This window comes from Centruroides sculpturatus, unplaced genomic scaffold (assembly GCF_000671375.1).
Source record: "Centruroides sculpturatus isolate CEXI.00-Female unplaced genomic scaffold, Cexi_2.0 scaffold2341, whole genome shotgun sequence".
In the NCBI taxonomy this organism is placed as follows: Eukaryota; Metazoa; Arthropoda; class Arachnida; order Scorpiones; family Buthidae; genus Centruroides; species Centruroides sculpturatus.
The window spans coordinates 1-25,288 of NW_019388725.1; the positions used below are offsets into that span (position 1 = coordinate 1).

Genomic DNA, 25,288 nt, shown 5'->3' on the forward strand with positions numbered 1-25,288 from the left:
AGAGGATTAATTCATAGCAAGCTGGAAGAATTTGCTTGGCAAGTAACACTGATTTCATTTTTCTTGCTAACTTAATATGAAAAAAGAAATTAAAATTTTTAACCCTAATTATATAATTTAAAACAAAAATTTTTCCTTACTTCACCCTTGTTCTCTGAAGCATAATATTCCATTTCAGGAACATCAACCAATTTAATTTTGCAGCATGGTATTGGTGGTCCAACATGTCCTACATTAAAAGTCATAATTAAACAAAATACTTAAGAAAAACTCTACTCACAGTAATACTTACCAGCTGTATAATCTCCGTGAACTGTTAAAGTACATGGTGCAACACCTTCAGTTTGACCATATCCCTCTACAACCTATATATTATGAAAATTAGTATCTACTGTAGTAATAAAAAACAAACAAAGAATCTTAAAAAATTCTTACAACACATCCAAGAGCACATCTAATAAAGGTTAACACGTTGCTAGCCAATGGTGCCGATCCACAAACCAGCAATCTAAGCCTTCCTCCCATACCTTCTCTCACTTGTTTAAATACAAAATCCCAAGCTGAATTATTCCTGATAACCAATCTAAATTTAAAAAGATAGCTTATAAGTCCTTAAAATAAGTATAAATAGATTTCAGCAGTATTATAAACAACCTTACCGTTTCAATTCTGACTGCTTTCTTTTCATTGCAAAATTTAAAAGAAACTTTTTTGCAAAACTTCCACTTACTGTTGCCTGAACCTTTATTAAAAATAATTATTCTGATTAAGATTGTACATAGGAACAAAATATTTCAACTAGATTCTTTCAAGTATATTTTATAATTAAAAAAACTGCTGTAATAATTATTTTTTCTAAAAATAAATAGAATGAGAAGATTTTAATAGACTGATAACTGATGTTGGGTATGCTGATACCAAATGGACAATAGCAAGTTGACATTTGAATCATCAAGATGCTATCTTTACCTCTATCTATACAAATGAAACTATTTAATTTTTTCAGTAAATTTTGTGAAATCTGATTGAATCAAGAAGGTTCAATGTACAACAATAACAAATTTTATGCAACTACAAGTCAGGACCATCTGATGCTTTTTTTGGTACATAGTCTTTATGTGCCAAAGAGTTAAATAAGAGTTAAATATTTAAACTTATTTCTTACAGTTCATTTATACAATGCAAATTTAAAAAAAATATCACTTTCAGGACAAGTAAAACTTTCCATTTTTAGATCCTGAGATTAGTCACTTAAATACAAGAACTTTCAAATCCATAAAATGCAAGTGTTATGCCAAAATTTAGATTATCCAGACCTAATGAGATCCAAACTTTATACAACCACTAATATTTGTTGGGTGAAATTGAAAATCAAAAGCATAAATTAATTGAATAGTTTGTGTTAATTTATTAGCTATCCTCTAACTATTAAAACATTGATGTTGATTTTTGTAGTGGTTTCTGGATTCTTGTAACATTATACAAAAGCATTGTTCAGAAACTTAAAGCAGTTGCATTGATTTTACATAAAAACTTAATATCTGATTAACAAGTATTAAATTTTTTGTCTAAGCTTGGTCTTCAAAACACTTCAAAAAAACTTATACCAACAAAATGAAAAAAAAATCTTTCATTCCACAACTTCTTTGACATTTTTAACAAAAAGATTGAACAAACATCACTGAACTAGAGATTGAATTATAAACTAAGAAATGTATTTAAATTAGCTATGTGATCACATGGATTTTTCCCATGTAAAGCTATGTCTATTATAGTAATTACTTTTTATGTAACTTCAAAAACATGTATTTTTCAATAAATAAATATCTAAAAACAAGATTTAAAGGATTATTGCAAGAATAAAAAATTTATCTTAAACACTTAAACAAGCTTATATATTGCAACAGCATCACAATTCTAACATGCAATTTTTAAATCATATTTTTCAGTTTTAATTTAAAGTATATGCTCTCCACCTCAAATTTGTATTATGTGATGTCTTGCCCCTGTACACCATACTTTTCCCATTAGGAATGGAGTCATGCCAGTCATCTAACTCCTTTCAGGGGAAAATTTTTTGAATTGAAATAATTGACTTCCAATTTGCATTGAAGTTCCTATACATATAGTTAATTGGAGCCTCTTGCCCCTAAGATTTCCACATCTGGTCTTTAATTTCATTTATCTAACACTGAGATTAAGGAAAGACAGATGGACGGACAATAGTGAATTTATAGGCCGACAATTTTTTTTCAAATTGCATCCAATGAAAGATTAATAGCTTAATATAAAGATTTGCTGGACTACTTACTGAAGATAAAAACTAATAGTAAATCAGATTACAAAATAGTAAAATAGAGATGGAGTACAATAAGCGACCAAAATATGGGAAACAAAATTTTATTTTATACCCTTCATTGCTCAAGAAAATAAGGATTTAGTATTTTAATTTTCAGAATAATGCTAAATTTTTTCTTATTTACACCACAGAGGATTAATTCATAGCAAGCTGGAAGAATTTGCTTGGCAAGTAACACTGATTTCATTTTTCTTGCTAACTTAATATGAAAAAAGAAATTAAAAATCTAGAAAAAAAATCACTAAAAAACACTTATTCATAAAATTTTACATTTGTTTTTGATGTTATGTAAAAACTTCAGAATTAATACATTAGTCAATATATTAATTAAATCTCAATTGAAAAAACCTTACTCAATATAATCCTAAAATTTTTAGTATATATTATATTATTCATGAAGATTACAATGTTACTTTTTGACTTCACAAAGTGTCTGAAGAAAAATTATCCATATTCAAGGAAAAAAATTAAATATCATTTTAATATAATGCTCATTAACACTTCATCCAGAATGAAATTTAAATCTTATTAAAATAATTTAAATTTCAAAGTAGTACTTCCAATAAAATTGGAGAATTAAATAGATAATATTATATTAAACATACAAAACAGTAAAAATTTTAGTGCTTAAGAAAATTCAAGCTAAAAACAAACCATATAATATGGTAATTAACATTAATACTTTAAGTGAAAATATTTATCTAAATATTTCTCCTTATGATATTTTAAACATAACTAATCAGACTTTCAAGAATTGGAACATTTTAGTATTAATAAATAGTAATGAAATAATTGTTTTTCTCAAAGTTTTATTAAATTAAAATACTTAAATTAAAAATGAGATTGAAAAGTATTTAAAATTATCTGCTGAAAGTTATTCAATAGTAGTATAACTTTAAAATCAAGCACTATTTTAATAAATTAAGTCAAGTCCAAGTTAAAAATTAATACTTTGTTGTTCAAATTCAAAAATACAAGTCTCACCTATCTAAAGTAAATCTGCTTAAAAAAATAGTATTGAATTTTTTTGTATGTTTGCTTTATAATTTCATTCTTTTTACTAGGGTGTTCTATGCAGACTTCAAAATTTTGCTGANTTAAAATTTAAATGATCAAAGTTTACCTATAAAAATTAGATCATTTGTGGTATTAAGATAAAATATATAAAGAATTTTGATGGTCATTTGAAACTATACATTTTATTTATACAAACAACAATCCTCAATTCCAGCCAAATCAACTATCTTCAACAGCAAAGATTCTAATGGCCTACATGACCATTCTGCATTGTTTACAGGTTAAGAATTTAAAAATGACCAACATGATGAATAATACACAACTTATCAATAAATAAATTGAAATGAAAAATTTTAGTGCTTAAGAAAATTCAAGCTAAAAACAAACCATATAATATGGTAATTAACATTAATACTTTAAGTGAAAATATTTATCTAAATATTTCTCCTTATGATATTTTAAACATAACTAATCAGACTTTCAAGAATTGGAACATTTTAGTATTAATAAATAGTAATGAAATAATTGTTTTTCTCAAAGTTTTATTAAATTAAAATACTTAAATTAAAAATGAGATTGAAAAGTATTTAAAATTATCTGCTGAAAGTTATTCAATAATAGTATAACTTTAAAATCAAGCACTATTTTAATAAATTAAGTCAAGTCCAAGTTAAAAATTAATACTTTGTTGTTCAAATTCAAAAATACAAGTCTCACCTATCTAAAGTAAATCTGCTTAAAAAAATAGTATTGAATTTTTTTGTATGTTTGCTTTATAATTTCATTCTTTTTACTAGGGTGTTCTATGCAGACTTCAAAATTTTGCTAATTAAAATTTATTTAAAGTAATATATTGACCANGAAAAAATATATTAACCTATTCCCTGTTGAAATTTTTCTCTGTTGTGTGGCACTTCGCGTTGAATTTTCACGTTAAGCTTAAATAATTTTTTAAAATAATAATCATGGCTATTGTATTGTTAAAAATTATTTCTTTATTTTGTTTGTACAAAATAAATATTGAAAAATATAAGAACAAAAAAAATTATATTTCAGAAGTTAATCTAGTATCAAAAACATTAGATTCAGCACAACTGGAACGCTTTTGGTTAAAAGACATTTCAGCTGATCGGCTTTCGGATAAACGAAGCTCTACTGTACTATAAAATCTTGTGTAGTGCAAAAATCACATTAGACTAAGCATCAGTATGAGAAAGTTATTTCAAAAGCTAACAATAATTCCTCAAAATCTTAGATATCCTGTAGCAACATTTCTAAAAATTGTTCATTTTTCTTTATGATCCAGATTATTATATCAAACTTAATTTAAGCAAATGTAAAAAATGCATGGTACCCTTTCCCTTTTTTGAAAGTCTAAAATTTATACAGTTCTTTGATCACTGCCTTTTAAATTAGGCTTAATAAAAGTAGAATTGAATTTTTCTGTACATTTGAGATTATTGACTAAGTCAATCTCAAACAAGGACAAATCCCTCCAGATCTTTGCAAATCTGCAAGAATTTGCAAAAAGATAGTTCTATTAATTACATTTAACAAAGACAAGATTTTCTCACAAGCTTAAATAGTATGTTACATGAGATTTTTTCCACTTAAAAAATTATGGAAAGTGAAAAGATGTAGAAGTTCCATGTTATATAAGAGTTACCTATGTTAATTTTGAAATTTTAACTATCATATTTATAAGTTGGAAATTATGCTAAAATAAAAACTCCTATAAGCAAGCAATAGTAATGTAATGTACCATATAAATGTATGTGTGCTTTAACTTCCAGTGATACATATACATTATTATTTTTTAAAAAATTGTTTCTGAAGAAAATTCAACATTGTATGGAGGTGATGAATAAAAGTTTAAAGCCAAGATTTTTATTGAACTGTATCTGCAGATTTAAAGAAAAGTTAGTTAATATAATTTGCATTCATTATATTTTTCATCTTCATACATGGTTCCTACTCACATTTTTGTTTCAAAATTCCCTGACTCTCTGATCAACACAAATTCCCGGACTCACATCTGCTACAGTAAAGCACATTGACAAAACAGCATATAACTTAGTACGCAAATAGGCTATTGCTTCTTAGATATTTTAAATTTAATTATAAAAAATAACTAAAGCTAACATAATTTTTATAATTAAAAATAATTTAATAAAAACATCTTAGTTTAAAATTCTGAATTAATAAGATATCATAAATCTATTGTCTTTGAAAGAATAATAGCTTTATTTTTTTCATTAACAAATCCTTTACAAAGTATATTATTTTTATTAAATTTCTCTATTAATCTAAATATATAAAATTACTTGTCCTGACTGACCGATCATCACCCAGAGCAAACTGCTGAACCTAAAGAGGTGAAATTTGGTACACAGTAAGGGTAAGTCACGAATACTCACACTAAGAAGGGATTTTTCTAAGTTCCACCATGGGGGAGAGTATTAAGGCTTAACCTGAAAAAACAGCTTCAACTGTACTATTTTAGATGAGATTTTTTGTTTTGTTTTCAATTACATTTAGTCTTCATTGAGTACTTAGGTATATTATATTGATAACATTTCAGACATTGTTATATTTTTATATATATTTCGATTTTTTAACCAAATGTTTGAACTGTTTTAAATTCAAATTTGTTATTACATATTGGTTCAATTATAGAACAATTGTAAACGTCCCAGAAAATTGATCAAACTGAAAATAGTTCTTTTGATTCTCAGCAATTCTCATCATCATTCTCAGCAGTAGGTGCTATATATAACAATTACTATTGTTAAAATACTGAATATAAATGGGGGCTTGCTTGCAAAATCCACACAGGCAAAGTTGCATGTACTACAGCTAGTATATTATAAAGTTCAGGAAATTTATTAATATATTTCCTGAACTTTATATATAATTTTATATATATATAAAATTATAAAATCAGAAATTGTTTTGTTACACAATCAAAATTATTCAAATAAAAAAATGATAATTTTAATTAAATAATAAAATGATAACAAAGTACATGATACTATTTTTCAGTTGATTAACATTTGCCCTCAAACAGTGTAAATGGCAAATTGTGAGAGATTGGTAGAGTTTAAAAAATTTCAAAAAATTTTAATGTTAGATTATTAAGAGTATTAAAGAACTTTTCTAAAATTCACAATATAGCATAATTAACACAGCTGTGTTAAAACTTACAGATGACTATATATTTGGGATTTAGTTTAACCCCGACATTTTGCAATGATCTCCTCTGTTGCATTTTGTAGTTCTTCACATAAGCAATCAGTGTTAGTTTTTAATATTAATCTGTACTATCAGTAATAGTAAATGTCTAATAGTTGTATAAACATTAAAAAAATACACAACGTGATTTCAAAATTAAATTACCTGCAGAAGGCTGCACTTGGTCTACCATATTGTGAGAGAAAAAAAAAAAGGCAGCCAAGGAGGCAAATTCCCTGACTTTTCATTGGTGTTTAGAAAAAGTCATGGAAAGTCCCAATTTTCCAGATGCATAGGAATCCTGTTCGTAACATGAACTTATCTGCATTAACAGTATACGAGACATTTAGATGTTACTCTGTTTGCATCTACTATAAAATTTAGAGTACCCTCCAAAGTTCATGGGAATCACCAGTAGAGAATGTATTAGAAATAAAATACAATATTTTCAAATTGGTTAAGATTCTAGAATGTTTGATTTTCTGCAAATGAAAATAGCAGTAACTGTTTTGTAATGTGCTATCAGCAAACATGTTTTGTTTTCTAATCTTGATGAATACAGAACTTAAATTTAAGTCATTTTTTTTACACACTACAAAATGATAGGAAAACAATCAGTATTTCTAACTAGACCTAAGAGTTCCAAAAGAAAACAAGATTTACTTAGGAAAAATGTATTGGTAAAATTGTTTCAATAATGATTACAGTATTCTGGTTTAGCTGCTAACTAAAAAGTCCACACAAAAATGCATTTATAACAAATGACAGCTAAAATTATTAAATTCACTTAAATTTAAGTAATTTCAAACAGCATAAGTCCATTTACTTCTAAAAAGTTATTTATTGATTTGATTTGTCCTATTGTTAAAAATATTTAGAAGATTATAATGGTGATTGTTACTCATTATTGTTAGTATTTTTAGTATAAAGTGGATCTACTCTAATACACAAATACAAAACTACTAGAGAAACATATGACCTACCAAAAACATGAAGATAAATTTTCCTGCAAAAAAGTTACTACCTAAAATTTCTAAATCATTAATTTTCTTCTAGGTTGTTGAAACTTATTCAAAATTTGTTTTTAATGTCCTTTTAAAATGGGTGTTAATTATTTGAAGGTCAATAGTAATAAAATCTCTAATAATAAATCTTAGAAAACAGATTAATTTACCTCAATTTCACTGAAGCTATACAGCTGTATTTTGTATCTTTCAGCAGTTGCTTTTGTTTCATCCGATATTTTCACTGTAGTAATAATTTGTTTTAATCCCGGTGTTTTATCTGCTTCTGCTAATATAGTTTTTACTTTTTCTTCTTTATCACATACAACTGTTTTTATTTCAGCTGAAAATATTAAAGCTAATTTAATTAACACAGACATTTTATATATTATTAACAATCATTTCACAATTTAACAAAATCACTACAGAATTTTTAACCTACTTTAAAATTACTTTAAACTAAAATTTTTGTTTATTCTGAAATTTAACATTAAAAATATATATCTTACTTTCATTAACAATAAAAGTACACGCTTCAGTTCCAAGGGTATCGTATAAAGGAACAATTATAGCTGATATATGATAACAAGCATGCTCTGTTAAAATCCACTATAACATAAAATATGTGATTAATACAAAAATATTTCTGAATTAAACTTCAGTTATAAAAATATTAATTCATGAGGATTTTAGTAGCAATATGTTATAAACAAATTACAGTAGATTCTTAACATATGTAACTTAAGAAGTTTGTTCTAGGATAATATAGGATTTTAATTTTTCCAAACTAAATTTAAATCCATTAAAAAACTATTAATTTTTAAAATTAGAAGTTAATATATTGTTAAAAATAAAGGATTTGCTTTTAAGACAGTCAAATTTATTTTAAATAAAAAATAATACTTAAATTTCAGTTCATTTCTAAAATTCAAAAGTTGCATAAAATTTAAATTACCTCTACAGAATTTTGAGAATAAATTCCTATAAATGTGTCTTGACCTGGCTTCACACCTATATGAACTAAACCAGAACCAAAATTTCCAGCTTTTGTTAACACCTAAAAGATTTCAAATAATTAAGACTTCAAGTATTTCAATAAAAATAATAATTTACAATTACTTTATATTTACCTCATTATATGAAAGCCATTTATACGGACTATCTTTGGAAGGCCTCCATCCAAGACAGGGACCATTATCTTAATAAAAAAATTGAGAATTAAAATTTAAAAATTTATCATCTCAATTTGAAATAGTATATAATTAGCTATTTACTGGATACTCTTGCTCCTCTACGCATCAGTTCATACATCGTTTTAACATCATCGTAAAGATATTCAAAGAGTTTGCCATTTTTGCAGAGACAAGATAAACGTGCTCCATCCTACAGATAATAATATGGCAATATTTAATTATAATAAACCGATAATTCGACATTTATGAAGATGTCAAAAAACTCACCGGCTGCTCTATCGACTGTCTGTTCAGATCGACAGGCGGAACAATGGGATTTGGGGAATTCATGTAGTATAATGCCGCCGCACCTGCAGCACTCGCAATTGCAGTTGCTCCTATTATGCCACCAACGTACTGGAGATAGTCCATCCTGTAACATAGCATATAAGATTAACCTGTAGAACAGGTTGAAAGAAAAAATAAGGTAGATGTATTAAAAGTTAAACTTAAGGAAATTTTGATTATGCATTAGGTCATTCTTATAAGCTAACAGATAAGCTTGCATAATTCACTACTTGACAAGATTTAAGCCGATTACATATTTGGAAAGATAGAGAAAATTTTCTAAAGTTTTACAGTAAAATGTTTCTGTATTTTAAGATAAATTGAAATTTACTATCAGTTATATTTATATACTGTGTACATTGTTCAAAATCTAGGTCATTTTACTGAATAAAAGTTTCTTCATATTAAAATACATTGGATTTTTCAGCTTTACTAAGGCTAAGTGAACTAATGAAGTCATTAAGTTTTTTTCAAGTTCACAGAACTTGACTAAACACATGAAGACATCCAATAACATCTAACAGCTAATCTAATAAATTAATACTAATTTCATGCATACTTAAGCTAACTAATATTTAAGTAAAATAAGTTTTTTTCCTTTTGATAAAATTAAGTTGTTTGTATTCTTTTTTATTTGCGATATAAAAAAAAAACAACAAAAATCTGAGATGTATCAAGGTCATCCGTTCGAAAACATCACGCCACTATTACGTCATCGCGCTTCGTGACGTCACACATCGTCAGACCGAGCCAAGATTGGTAAACCCGAGATCGCGCCATCGCGCCGAGTCGCGCCGGCATGCGAAAGCGATCACGTTTTTCATCAGGCCTGAATGAGTAACTCTTTCGATTTGGGCGTATTCCAGCCACCAATGCTTGACAGTAAAGCGTCTTATCGCGCGATAAGACAGGAACGGCGAGTTTATAAATAAAAAGCCCTCCTAAACTCTCTCGATGGCCAGCGAGACAGGATATCTACGATTTTTATGTCGGGAATCAAAATAAATGCGGAAATAGCGCCGAGTCAATTACAGTTAACAGACAATGAACTAAAATGGCAGAGTTCTACGATAAGTTGGCACTTTCACGATCGTACAAAATCGCCATAGAAAAAAAAATCGCGCGACGAATTTGGGGAATTCGTATTCGTTAAACAGATGCCCTAGTAAACGAACAAAGCAGGGTTTTCATTCAATTGGACTCATCCTTGGACGCAAAATCGACTTTCTGGACCGAAGTCAAGTGAGACGAATGCGTCCTAACGTTTAAAAAGACGAATATAAGTGATACGAGTGAGTAATACGCTCGTCTACGAAGTAAATGCGACAAAAACTAAACGACACATTTAAACGATTAAAGCGTGTTCTATCGAATCAACAAAGAATGGGGGCAAGGACACGCGCGTGTAACTGACGACAGAAACACTCTGTACTTGTTCTTAATCTACTCGAACATCTTAAATTCCGGATAGAAAATCTGAATATAAGTTTTCCTCAAGGTTACTAAATAAAAAAAAATTATATAATTTGCCACTGCCACTAAATTTACCTTAATACGCGATAAATTGTGTATGACGTACAGAAAGATCGCCCTTAATTACCCATTGCAAAATTGGTGGTTATATGTTAAGAAAACCAATCAATAAGATCCTCCTCCAAATTCAAGGTAAATTGTAGCTAGAAGTCTGAAGGGTTGAGAAAATGTCAAGTTATTCTGGTAACCTAATAATTTTGTTATATCAATGGGCTATTTTAATAGTTGTTTACCAATCTAAACATAGGAAGCAATTTTTTTCTTTCTTATTAGTGCCAAAATTATAATAGGCTTACATTAGATTACATAACTTAAAAGTTTAGTGTTTGAAAGTTCAAAAACAATTACTTATTTTTATTAGTATCAATAAGATTAATATTAAATTTGGAAGAAGTTCATTAAGATGAATAATAAAAATATGCACTAAGAAATGGGCTTTAATTTAAAAAGAAAAAAAAAAGGCCACTGGTGAGAAAATGTTTCTAATCCATGCAATTACATACTACAAATGGCTATAAGCTACTTAGTAACTTAGTCTCATTAAAAAAAAGTTTAATATTAAGATTAGCTTTAGTCAATAATTTTGAAAAAAGGTGTTATTTTTAACTACTAAAGTAATTGCATTTAAGTTTAATTCCTTCAATTTTACATATTTGCATTTTGTTATGTTAAGCATGGTATTAAAATTAAAAATATATAAGTCTAACTATGCCATGAAAGTCTACTTAGTCAAAAAATTTAAGAATGCATCTCAATATTTAAACAACAAATTAAAATTCAGTAGCTTTAAGAATTAAAAATTCAAAATTTATTCCAGTTAACACATTAACTACTATAATAATTCCAATAATCTACATAAACTACTTACCACAAAATGATACTTAATATATTGTACTGTACATTTTATAGGAGGGAGGAAAAAACAATGTATGATGACAAATGCAAATTCCAAATAAAACATTTCACTCTGTTTTTAGAACAAAAAAGGTATAACATTCTAAGAATCATAAACAATGTAAAATTTGTTTTTAAACAAAAATCACTGAATATATGACTTAATTGAAACTGAACTAATTCGCTAAACATTACAAGAGTTTAGAATATAATAGCATATTTTTGTTTTTTGTTAATTGTCAAATCATCATCAATAGCCACTATTGTTTTCCCTATTTGTTCTGAACTTCCTTTAATTTGTGCAACTTAATACTAAAAGCTTTAATTTAAATTTTCTATAAAAGTACGTTACTTTAAAGATAATTTCTACATACTTCAGAGATTAAGGTATTCGCATTAAAAGTCTGCTGTCATAGAAAGGAACAAATATAAACCCACTATTTAGCAGTAAATAGTGTCATAACTTACTAAAATGACAAAGAATTCCCTCAATGTAACAAAAAAAAAGTGTCAATTTAACTTATTCATTTACAAAAATTGTTCTGCTATTATATGTTTAAAACTAGATAAAAAATGTTCTTAGTTTACTTCTCGTCCAATTAAGATACTCTTGCTTGTTCAAATTTTTCATTAAAAATTTATTTTGCCACCATACTAGAACATCCATTTGCTCAAATATAATATACATTAGTATTAACACTTTATTTTGTTACTCTCAGAAAATAATTATTAGCAAATAAAAACTTTTGCACTGTAATTTTAACACATTAATAACTGATGTATATTCTTTGCTTAACTGAAGATAAGTCTTCTATATACAGTAAAACTTTGCTAAGTTGAAGTTTAAGGGATAAAAAAAACTTGAAACCAAGTCCAACAACAAGTTCAAAACTCATTTTCTCAAATTTTTCTGTGGCCATAAATTTGTTGTCAAGCTGTTCAAGAATCTATTCACAGAACAATTATAAAATTGTAGTTAAAATAACCAAACACCTTAGTATTTCCAGCAACGAAGTATTTAATAAAATAATTCTATTTTACGTTCTTTTTTTGTTTTAAAGTGGTTTAACTGAAGAAGACTATTAAAAATAGTCGAACATTTTTATTTTATTAAATACTTCGTTGCTGGAAATACTAAGGTGTTTGGTTATTTTAAGTATTTATATTCCAGTAAGTTATTTTGTTTTATTATAAAATTGTACAGTTCGCAATGCTTTTGGAGGACATTATCAAAGCACCTATGTCCCCAAATCAAAACTGGTAGCACTAATCAGCAGAAGATGATCAAGCACAAGGTTTTAATGGCGTGGTGTAATGTTTGGCATGAGCCATAGTGCTTGTTCATCTTATAATCATCTGTAATCACACTGAATAAGATGATTGAAGATCACAGTCCTATCAAAGGACAATAGGTACACAGAAAAACAAGTCAAAGTTAAGTACAGCAATTTCAAGTTAAGAAATGAAAACCATGCTGACAACTTTGAATTAATGCAATTTGACTTAAAATCATGCAAAGTAAAGAATATACAGCAAGCCCCAACTAATAGGGAGTGAAGATTGTCCAAGTTTACATAAATCAGAGTTAGCAGGATATTTTCTCCAATGACATGAAAAACAAGATTAATGTACAGTACAGTAATTTAAGATTAGCTTTGTACAGAAGCTTTACTGAGCTTTAGTAGGTTATACTGTTGAATTATTAAAGGAAGAACTCAATTTCACAATAATAAAAACTGTACATTCTGAATACTGTACTGACTACTGTAATGCAATGCATGATATCACACACTTCTTGATATCAAAAATAAAAAAAGGCACTAATCAATTTTTCTATTATCAATAAAATTTCAAAAAAACCAAATGTCAGAGTTGGCAGAGTCTACTATATATTCATTTATCATAAATATTTGTTGTTATTTGACTAACTTGTTGGGTATTAGCTGCTTTAACTATCTTGCACCATGTTATTTGTCAGAACAATGTATGTAGATTTTAGTAGTGATAAATTTTTGTATATATTATGAAAAATTTGGTGAGGATATTTTTTGCAGATGGTAAAAGTGTAAATTATTAATATTGATAGAACATTTTAATTTGTGATAACCAGGAGAAAAAAAGATACTTACTTTATTGGTAAATTTTGCATTTTAAGATGTAAATAATGTCTGTTTATACAAAACTCATTATATTTCTTCTTAATATTAAAAATGTAATATAAATAAATACTTTTAAACTTAATTAGGTGTGTAAAATATGAATGTCATTAATAAATTTACAATTTAAGAAAGACACTGTCATTATTGTATCACAGAAATAATTTCTTTCAACAAGAACTTTTTAAATTTATTCCTCAAAACTTACAACATAATTCAAAATGAATGAATGAATATGAAATATGTATATATACATAAACACACACAGCACTTGAATTTAGTAGTATTCTTATACAATTACTTTTTACTCTTTGAACTATTTAAAAAAAGAACGTTAATTTTTAAAACATTCAGAAACTGTAAAAGTTATGTTTCAAGAATTAAAAATTATGACTTACGTAATTACTCTCAATTAGTAAAAGTAAAAATATTTTATGACACTAATAAAAAACAAAAGTAAAGAAAACACCTTTAAAAAGGTTAATTGTTGTTCTATACTTTTTAGTTTCAGAAAGTTTTGAAAAAAAAAAATGAATATCAAATTTAAATTATGAATAGCATAAATAGTTTGTTCTTTAAAAGACACCATTTATAATCTAACATAATTTATTCTGAAAAATACCTAAAACAATTTAATATAGATGTAAATATTTTCAAAAGATGGATTTCCATTACTCCAAATTAGCATGAGAATCAAAAATGACTCAGAAGATAAAGTTACGAAAACTTTTTTTTAATCAATTGAAATTAATTAATGTTTGAATTTTATAATGTTAAAAGTTGAAAAGTAGTCTTACAAAAAGTTTTCATAAATCCAGTAAAAAGCTAAATTTAATTGTGGAAAATTTTTCATTTGTTCCAATAATATTTTTAATATTTGAAGCATTCTGGCTTTATTTTTTACCAACAAATGGGTCAGTAAAAAAACTATGTAAATTAAACAAAGGTCCTTTTCTATAGAAGAAGAAAAATTCACTAAACTGATACAACTATATAAAATTGATACAATAAGATTTACAGGCATGTTAGACATTGTAAAAATGCATAGTATATTTAAAAATTCAGGAGAAATTTAAAGAAAACTATACAGATTTAGAAAATACTGTTATTCAAATATGAAAATTTGTTCTATATTATTAAAAAGACTGACTCTTTGAAAGACTAGGAAACTGAAGAAAAAAAAATGACTTCAATTACAGATTTAATGAATTTCTGAAAAATATTCTAAAACTAATTTGATTTCTGTCTGATTAAGTTCCACACAAATTGTTTGAATTTGCGTCATCATAAATTTAAAAAAAAATCAAGAAATAATGAAACAGTTCATTAAATTTCATTAATTTAAATATTTCACATTTTACTATTACTTGATCTATCAAATGTTAAAGATAAAGCTATAAAGCTATTTATTTTATAATTCTTAAAAACAAATTTCAAAACATTAGAAAAAAAAATGGTCTCGTATAAGATGATTGATGTTTCTTCTAATCATTGTTAGTTTGAAGTCTGATAGTTAATGAACAGCAGACAGGCCAAAGAAATCAAAATAAATGTCAAGCATAACAGATTTAAAAAAAAAAGGTGAAAATTTTCTTACAATGTACATTTTGTACATGTAATAGAAAATCCTCAAAATAAAAAATTGTCAATTTTGTCCAGTCATTTTAGTGCCCTCAAATCAATGATGAACAATTGGTAGACCAGGGGCCAAATCCATCTGCCAGATCGTTTAAGGCTCTCAGCATCCCTCCAGTAACCATATATCAATTTCATTTGAGAAGATATTCAAGAGTTAAGGATTTATAAATTGAATTTAGAAAGAGTACAAACCACACTATTTGCAAAAGCATAAGCTAAATTTGGAGATATTGAAAATATATATGAATATAAAATCAAGAATATTTTTTTTATTTTAAAAAAACTAAGCATAATTAAAAAATGTAATTAAAAAATTGTCAAATATTTAACAAAATCAACTATTTTGTACCAAGATGTTTTTTTGATTGTTCTTATCAATAATTCTTATCTCAATATTTTATTGCAATCAGACTATCTTTGAAATTTAAAAAATGAGTTCTTTTCTATTAATGGGATGCCAGTTGTAACTTTAATCTGATGCGCGATATAATCATCCTCATTACTCCGCTAAGACTATCACATTTAACTATGTAGCCCACTCAACTGTACCAGCTTTGAGTAGCCCACTTGAGTGTTCATGGAATACTTTGTTATATGGTTTAAGGGGGTGGGAGCTCACCCCACCTGGGTGCTAAGGTGCAAACAATAGCAAGCACCGAAGCACACTGTATAATCTACAGTTAAAATATTTACAACGTTTGCATAAGTTTGTTGCTTTCCCCCTTATATTAAAAAAATTACAGTAGCAAACTTTTATTTTTATGATTAAGAGTTAAAACCAAAAGAACCAACATTTTATAAAAGACATTTAAAAAGACAAATTTACTATATACAGTAAATTATTTCAATAAGCAGAATAATAGTTTTTAAAAATTTATTAAGTAGAACAGTTTATACTGACTGCATCCTTGCTCATATGTTAGAATTATAATTAGGTTGTTAAGATCATGCCCTTATTGAGAACATGAAAAACCAGTCATGATGATACTATTTTAATAATTCAAAAACAATGTGATTAAAATGTAAAACTTTCCACAATTACTCATAATATTCCTCTATATAGTGCTTTGTGTTGGGATTATTGTTAAAGAAGGAAAATGTTAGCTCATTAGAATTATACAATACTTACAATTCATAAAAAAAATGTAAGCTACTTGCACTGTTTATCTAAGCAGTGAATAAAATTCACCTTGATATTTAGCAACAATTGATTTTAATTTTCACATTATCAGTCTATTAGAATATTTTCTGAAAAATGCTAAAAATTTCAAATAAAATGATTTATGATGGGTATAGTTTGCAAAATCAGAAAAATATTCACAAAATAAAGTTCTCTCCTAAGTTTGAAGCTTATAAATATAAATTATTGATTCTTAATCTTAAGTGATATTTTAATGTTATATTACTTTATAAACCTTTGCAGTGCCTGGTGAGGTCTCAGAAGCCCGACTCATTTTTAAAAGGTCACAACTATTTTAATTGTTGCAATAGCAACTTAAAATTATTAGGAGCTTCATTTCTATTCATGTGCTGGTGATCCCCACCAAATTTTTAGTGCATCGCACAATATCGTGCGAACAAGACATATTTGCGTGAGTGCTGGGTGTCACAGACCCCACCAGGCTTGCTGTGTTGCAAAATTGTAATTAATATTTTTTGTGTAAAATTCGTAATTTTTGTGTTTGATTTTTAACACGTTCACAGTGTCAGTAGATAAACGTTTAGGCAGCTGCTGGGCATCTGTAAAGAATGTTCCAGACCTATTTGCATGGAACATGCAAAATTAGTATGTGAAAAATGCCAGAATTCACAATTTCAAATTTTAACTGAAGATGATTAATTTTTATGCCTTAATAGATAATTATATTATGTGCCATTAAAATTAAGCCAAAATACTTAGATTATGGTTAGATTACGTCATGATTTCCAAAAGAAAAAAAGTTTTTATTTTTGTTAAAAAACATTACTTTTTTGTTATATTATTGTGTAGTTGTGTGAATAAATATTTCATGTAAAGCAATGATTGCTTTATTTCAAATAATGTCTTTTATAAATCTATTATATATACACACTAAAATAATATTCATATTTTTTTTAAACAGACCATACAATGTAGTGTTTTATTTCAGGGTCTTCTGGATCCCACAAGGCTCACAGCATTATTTTCTTCACCAAGCATGCAGAAGAATAATTTCTCCCAAAAAGCTATTACAGTAAAACCTCATTAGGTCAAAGTTTAAGGAGTAAAAAAAAAAAAAAAAAAAAAAAAAAAAAAAAAAAAAAAAAAAAAAAAAAAAAAAAAAAAAAAAAAAAAAAAAAAAAAAAAAAAAAAAAAAAAAAAAAAAAAAAAAAAAAAAAAAAAAAAAAAAAAAAAAAAAAAAAAAAAAAAAAAAAAAAAAAAAAAAAAAAAAAAAAAAAAAAAAAAAAAAAAAAAAAAAAAAAAAAAAAAAAAAAAAAAAAAAAAAAAAAAAAAAAAAAAAAAAAAAAAAAAAAAAAAAAAAAAAAAAAAAAAAAAAAAAAAAAAAAAAAAAAAAAAAAAAAAAAAAAAAAAAAAAAAAAAAAAAAAAAAAAAAAAAAAAAAAAAAAAAAAAAAAAAAAAAAAAAAAAAAAAAAAAAAAAAAAAAAAAAAAAAAAAAAAAAAAAAAAAAAAAAAAAAAAAAAAAAAAAAAAAAAAAAAAAAAAAAAAAAAAAAAAAAAAAAAAAAAAAAAAAAAAAAAAAAAAAAAAAAAAAAAAAAAAAAAAAAAAAAAAAAAAAAAAAAAAAAAAAAAAAAAAAAAAAAAAAAAAAAAAAAAAAAAAAAAAAAAAAAAAAAAAAAAAAAAAAAAAAAAAAAAAAAAAAAAAAAAAAAAAAAAAAAAAAAAAAAAAAAAAAAAAAAAAAAAAAAAAAAAAAAAAAAAAAAAAAAAAAAAAAAAAAAAAAAAAAAAAAAAAAAAAAAAAAAAAAAAAAAAAAAAAAAAAAAAAAAAAAAAAAAAAAAAAAAAAAAAAAAAAAAAAAAAAAAAAAAAAAAAAAAAAAAAAAAAAAAAAAAAAAAAAAAAAAAAAAAAAAAAAAAAAAAAAAAAAAAAAAAAAAAAAAAAAAAAAAAAAAAAAAAAAAAAAAAAAAAAAAAAAAAAAAAAAAAAAAAAAAAAAAAAAAAAAAAAAAAAAAAAAAAAAAAAAAAAAAAAAAAAAAAAAAAAAAAAAAAAAAAAAAAAAAAAAAAAAAAAAAAAAAAAAAAAAAAAAAAAAAAAAAANTTAGACGAGAGTGACGTATATCCGGTGTGTCGAACTGTCGCCTTTTTATAGCGTCAACATCGGACTCGCTGACCAATTAGTGCTTACTGAACCGTAGCACTATGCAAATGTCGTGTGGTTTATCAACCTTCTTGGCCCCCGAAATGTTTGATAAAGAAAATATGGCCCGCGGACTATGATAAGTTGGACAGCGATGTTTTAGAAGATCAATCTTGCTGGACTCTCAAATTCTTAATATATAAACATCTAAACAAGACAATATTAAATAACTATTTCATTATTGCCTGTAATATTTATAATTTTTTTTTCATTTTATAACAAAAGAACCAAAATATTAAAATCAAACCTCTAGGTCAGTGTTTTTCAACATTTTTGAATACATGACCCCTTTACAAGGTAAAAAATTCTGACGACCCCCTAGGGCCATATTAAAACTATATCAGTGATTTAAAAAATTATGTATTTAATTTTCTTTCTGTTGAGAGAAATTACTGTTGACTAAAATGAGAATTTAAGGAGAATCGACAATAACTTAAGACACGTATAGTATGTTACGTCCTTCTTATAATAACAATGGTTTCGGAGTGCTGTTGACTTTTTTTTTTTTTTCAGGATGAGTGTTTTTCACTCCTACCTCTCTACTTATTACTTCTTTTTACAAGTCAGCTCAACACTTTTTCAGCAATCATTTTCTGGGGTGGGCCGTACCCACCCAGGCACAGACGACACCCATCATTCGGACCTAAATGTCAATTAAAAAACCAACTGTACTGTATAATAAACAGGTACAGCCTTCTCGCTGAAATTGTAGTTTTTTTTAATATAGTGTAGGACCTACAAACACTTGTCTTTTTCTTTTACCCGCGACCCCCGTGTAAGGCTTCGTGACCCCCCTGGGGGTCGCGACCCACAGGTTGAAAAACACTGCTCTAGGTTATAGAATTAGTTTAAGATTTATACATAAAAAAAGTTTTTTAAAAATTTTATTGAAAATTTAAAATAGATCACAAATGAGTTTAGTTGTATCAAATCTAACAGTCATTTTTTAATTTCCTAAAGTGAAAAATCTAATATTCATCTTTCAAGTTTAAAAAGAAAAAAGTTTTACTTTATAATTCAATAAAACAAAAATATTGACTTAATATAGTTTCCATATTTTGACTAAAGCATTTTATTTCAATTCTTAACTGTAGAAACAAATCAAAAGCATCTATAGCAGTTAATAAAAATCTAGATAATAGAATATTAGAGTAACATTGTTATGTTAAATAAAGTTGAATAATTTGTAATTCAATGGATATTTGAAGTTCATTTTTGCAAAACCGATTATATAAAAATGCCAAAATAAATCTTTACCAGCAGTATTCTTTTTTCAAAAATCTTTTTTGGATGTTTATACAGCCATCAAGATTTAAAAGTTGGGCAAATACAGAATTTAAATAAAATTTCAAAATGAGAACACAGTAATGATCTGAAATTAGAAACAAATTGTATTTTATAAGACAAGTCAAAAAGTATTTATTGTATTTGCTTGCAATTTATTAACTTAAGTCAATACTTTAGTTATTTATTCTGTTTACATTTTACTTATTTACACACTTAGTATTTTAAATTATTTCGCCATTTATAAATTTTATTTTCTACTTAATTTTTCAACCATTATAGTATGATCATTTCAAATTGTTCTAAATGTTTGATTTTTAAATTGGAGATTCTGTATTCTTTATGAAGTATCTTGATAGTTGTGCAAACAGCTGAAAAACATTTGAAAAATAAACCTTTACCAGCAGTATTCATTAGTTTGATAAATTTTTCTACAAATCTCATGAATCAATTTATGAATTGTGTGTGTATGTGTATAAATTAGTTCTACTATAACTAACAATAATTCAAAATGACTGTTCGAAAAAAAATTCTAGAGTGCCTTTAATTCACAAATTTATGGTTTTGAAACCTGAGAGATTTTTCAAAAATATCAACTCAAAATATTGACAAACTTAAATCATTTATAAGTTTTCATATACTAAAGGATATCACAGATGGAGTGTCATTTCTCAATGCTAACACTCTTACTTCTCTCACTCTGCCATTCCACTTGAGTTTAAATGTAAATAGCCTAGAAAATATTGCAAACAGTTGATCCTTGGACAAAACAGAAAATAGGAGCATCAGACAAATTCTAAGCTATTCAAACAGCTACATGGTAGCAAATAAAATTCAATACTTATTTAGCTCTTTTTATTGAGTATTGCCATTATTACATCTGGTTTCATATGATTTGCATATAATAAACAAGAAGTATGGTAACACTGCATAACTTTTTTAGTTATCCTCAGCTATTGCATTTTTACTGTATCCATCTACCTATGCTAAGTCTACACAAGCCCTCTGCCACATGTGACTCACACTCAAATTCCTGGGATACATCCCTGGATACAGTATCTGAGCAAAAATTAAAGATTTGCTATAATTTCTTACAATACTACAATAAGTTACAATCTATTTAGATTGTACTTTTAATATTAAGATGCAATAATTATATTAAATATTTTCATATAATGAATACAGAATCATTTATTGACAACATTCTTAAAATCATAAATTTGAAAAAGTAATTTAGGAAGTTTATAATTCCTAATGTAAAAAACTTTACCCCAAGAAATGTAATACAAGTGAAAAATGTAGGAATTTGGAATTTAGACATTTTCAGAACTTATTTCAACATAAATGGACTTTAAAGTAACAAAATGCATTTCATACTAAAGAATGTCACATTACCAAAACACAATTAACACTTAAAATTTTAGATTGATTAATAATGCTTCTAGTTCTTTATTCTAATAATAAAAAAATGTAAACGTATTTGCACCTGGTACCAATAAGTTTAATCTTTTAAACCAAGAGACTGATTCAAAATATCTAATTTCATCCAAAATTTAAAATCATTATAAGTCCCATTAACAGATTATAGTCACAATAGACAAATATTAAGAAATTAAACACTTCATACAATCTTCCAACAAATAATAAGGGCCTAAATCAAGCATTGAAATTTACCTTACCTTAAAAAAAAAAAAAGATTCCATTTTGTATTTCATTCAAATACATATTTGGTGGAAGATTTAAACAATGCATACCATGCATACATTTATCTATGTTCCAGCCGTTACAGACTTATGTAATAATAAAAATTATAAAATTTCTCTGAAATGTGAATGAAAGACCAACTCTTATCATATGTACTCGTGTATCAGAAAAGTATATATAAATATCTCAATATAAACAATTGCTTTACTTTTTTATGATATCTTAAATCCAAATTTAGTATATCAACCTTTGTTCAAAATCACTCCACATTCACTATCATTGAATTTTATCTACATCAAAAAAGATAAGAGAGTTAGAAATAGATCTAGACTAAATACTGATAAAATTCATTTTTCGAAAAAATTCAAGACATTTAAATAAAAAGGATAAAGAATGTTAAAAAGGATACAATTTGTAATATATAAAAAATGAAATATATTAAAGTGAAAATATTTAAAAAACTTATCATAGTTTGCATACAAATGTTTTTAATTTATCTGGTTTAATACGTGAACTTTGAACTGTAAAGATTGAACAACTTATTACTTTGTTAAATATTGAAATATAAAACATACTAGCTAATCTAAATTAAATTTTTTCATTTTACACTAGAAGTTCCAGTAAAAAAAAAAAGATTGTTATCTATTTGACATGCTTTTTTTATACAACCCATTACTACAAATGATCCCATAAAATAATTAGTTCAAATTAAATGATAGATGTATATAGTAGATAAATTCTGAAAAAATGTTAAAACTTTCTGAAGCCTCTTATTAAAGCTAAAAATTTCTTCCATTTTTTTTCTTTTTTATATTCTAGTTAAATTTAAATGAATGAATATTGAGTAGTAAAATGTTTAGCTAGAATTATACAATAAAACTAATTTTTAACTGAGCTCCTTTTAAATAATAATAATCAACTTAAATTTTTAAATTTTATTGCCAACAGGTAACATTAGCATTTAATTTATCCACTTAAAATATAACAAATGGCAAAAATAAGCAAATAAATCTGAGAACATTTTTTAGGATTATATCCAATTTAAAAAAAATTATTTTTGTGAAAAAAATCCAGTATAGTAATATTTAACAACAACCAAGACAAAATATTTCAATAATTTTGGTTATACAGAATTGACCGAATTCTACTATGTATTAAATTTTAGAAGGTAAATAGATCAGAACCTAACAGAAGCTTTTCCAAATTTATTATTATTATTATAATTCTAAAAGAAAACATGGCATTTTAAGTGAAAAACTTTTCTTTTAGTCACAAAGTGATTTTTAGAGAATACAACTGTCAGAGATGGATGTCATTTAGGAATGGATAAAAGTCCCAAAACAGTAGACACTTTGAAAATAAGGAATTTTTATTAACAATATTTTTCCACATGCATTTGTTTTGTTACTTTGTTAAAAACATTATTCTGTTATATTCTGTTGTAATATTTATTTAAAAGCAAAATTTTCCATTATATTCTTATCTGTTTGCTTGAGAAACGATGCTGTTATCCTGTGTGTATTTTACTAAAGTTTGAAAAATTACACAAATTCATGTCAGACTTAAAAATTTGCCTGTATATATGTATATATATTTCAAAAGTTTCTAAAATAATTTACTTCAAAATATGTCAACAAAACAAGTACAATGTCAGGTTATCTAATAATTATGTTCAGCTTTCACATACTGAATTTAGGACAATTTAAGTAATATCCTAAATAAAAAAAAAGAATAAAAATAAGAAAAAAAAAGGCATATTTTAACAAAAACATAAAAATCTTTTGAAAAATAATAAAAATTTGTAAATTAAAAAAAAAAAAACAAAAATGAAATAATACCAGTATGAAGTTTACTTCATTTCTTGAATGAGACCAAGTTCAATTTTTTTTTTTTAATCTGCAAAATCTATTAATAAAAAAAATAATGAGAGTATTGGTTGTATAAAGCATTATTTATTATTATTTACTAAAATTGTACACAAGAAACACTGAATTACACAAAAAAAAAAAAATGTTAAATTTGACAATTCCAAAATAGTGTGAAAAGAATTTATTAACTTAAAATTTCTTTCCTTTGAATATTTAGTGTATAATTGTAAAAGTATATATCTTTAATGTACAATATTTTAGGAGTTAGAAAAAATAATAATAATAATACACTTCTGAATTGAATAATAAATCAACAGTTCATTACATTATGTATCTAGTGTTAAATCACAATAGGTTCTTGTGTAAATAAAATTGTGTGTTCATTCTTGTTTTATAGTAGTAAATTGTTTTACTGTTGTGTTTAGCATAATGGAATAAACCAAATTATTATGAAATATTGTTGATTTGAACCTTATTTTAGAATATACAAAGTAATATAATTGTAAAGACAATATGTATATATCATGAGGAACTTATATGAAGTATATTTTAATTAATAAACAATAAAAAAACTAAAATTAAATCCCCGATTTATAAAAACGTATCGTATTCTACCTTATAAGGTTCGTAGTTATTGTATAAGTTACTACATAATGACTCACCTTCAACGCTTATAACTTCTCCGTCAACTGAATTAGTTATAATAATCACCAAACGATACAAATTACGGATTAATTTTTAAATTTAATAACAAACCCCGAGCCGGTTCTGAAGTTAATTCATTCGTGTTCCGACATTAAACACTTCATCCCAGTCTGCGACGTAGTACACGTCACGTAAACTTGACTTCCCATTGGCTTCTTAGTAGGAGGTGTATTCGATCAAATTATATCACGTGGTTCGGGGCGACTAATCGTGGCGTTCGAAAATATCGTACCACTCGTGACGTGTAGCGACGTCACTTCCGTTATTGCAGAAAGCGTGAAGTTTTGTTTACGTCGGGCGGGAAATGTGATTTTCCTATCGTCATCAAACAAAATTTGGAAATTCTATACGCGATATTTTTCTAGAAACGAAACTATATTATTTAATTATAATTAATATAATGTTATTTTTAAGTTAGATTGTGATGTTTTAGTCGAATTTTAAAATTTGTTTAATTTTCAAGTAGAAATTAATTAATAATTTTTATAAAAATTTATGTATAGATAATGTTATTGATATTGAATTAATTTTTAAAGTATTAACAATATGAATATTTTAATTTTATTTATATACAAGAAAGAAAAAAACAAAAAAAAAATTAAAGGTTAATTTCTTTTTAGTCCGGATGGAGATTATGATGACGCAATTATTTATATTTAAATTTTATTTCTCGAATATAAGTATCAAACGAAAATTCTATTAAAACGATTTTATTACGAGACATTAATAAAATATATTACAAATTTTCTAAATTTTTTAACAAAAATATTTTTAATATGATTTTGTTACAATTTTTGAAAGAATATTCATTAATGAATGATATAATAGTTACATGATGGCCGATATATAAAAATTTGTTGACATTAATCAAATAATAATACTAATACTACTACTACTACTACTAATAATAATAATATCATAATAAAAAATATTTAGTTTAATTTACGGTATTTTTAATACTTTCCACATGTTCTACTTATGATTTGTTCTTTCACTTTCATTTTCAAAATGAAAGTACAAATCACAAAATAATTTCGGTTTAT

General features: G+C 25.4%; 1 protein-coding gene across 1 annotated transcript; it reads right to left on the minus strand.

The window, feature by feature from the left end:
- Positions 1–93: 93 nt before the first annotated feature.
- Positions 94–24,499, minus strand: LOC111617057 (long-chain-fatty-acid--CoA ligase 5-like). The gene is made up of 11 exons (XM_023358393.1): positions 24,203–24,499; positions 9,072–9,216; positions 8,886–8,994; positions 8,742–8,809; positions 8,567–8,668; positions 8,121–8,220; positions 7,775–7,954; positions 660–753; positions 436–583; positions 293–365; positions 94–229 (listed from the first exon to the last, which is right to left on the minus strand). Exons 2-11 carry the CDS (start codon positions 9,213–9,215, stop codon positions 105–107), a joined length of 1,143 nt encoding a protein of 380 aa, XP_023214161.1. The 5' UTR covers position 9,216; positions 24,203–24,499; the 3' UTR covers positions 94–104.
- Positions 24,500–25,288: the final 789 nt, after the last annotated feature.

Coding starts and splice junctions, on each gene's coding strand:
- LOC111617057 (XM_023358393.1), bottom strand. CDS start 9,215: ATGGACTATCTCCAGTACGTTGGTGGCATAATAGGAGCAACTGCAATT. Junction 8,669..8,741: donor AATGGCTTTCATATAATGAG/GTAAATATAAAG, acceptor GAAATCTTTTAG/GTGTTAACAAAAGCTGGAAA. Junction 8,221..8,566: donor ATTCTCAAAATTCTGTAGAG/GTAATTTAAATT, acceptor TTTATGTTATAG/TGGATTTTAACAGAGCATGC.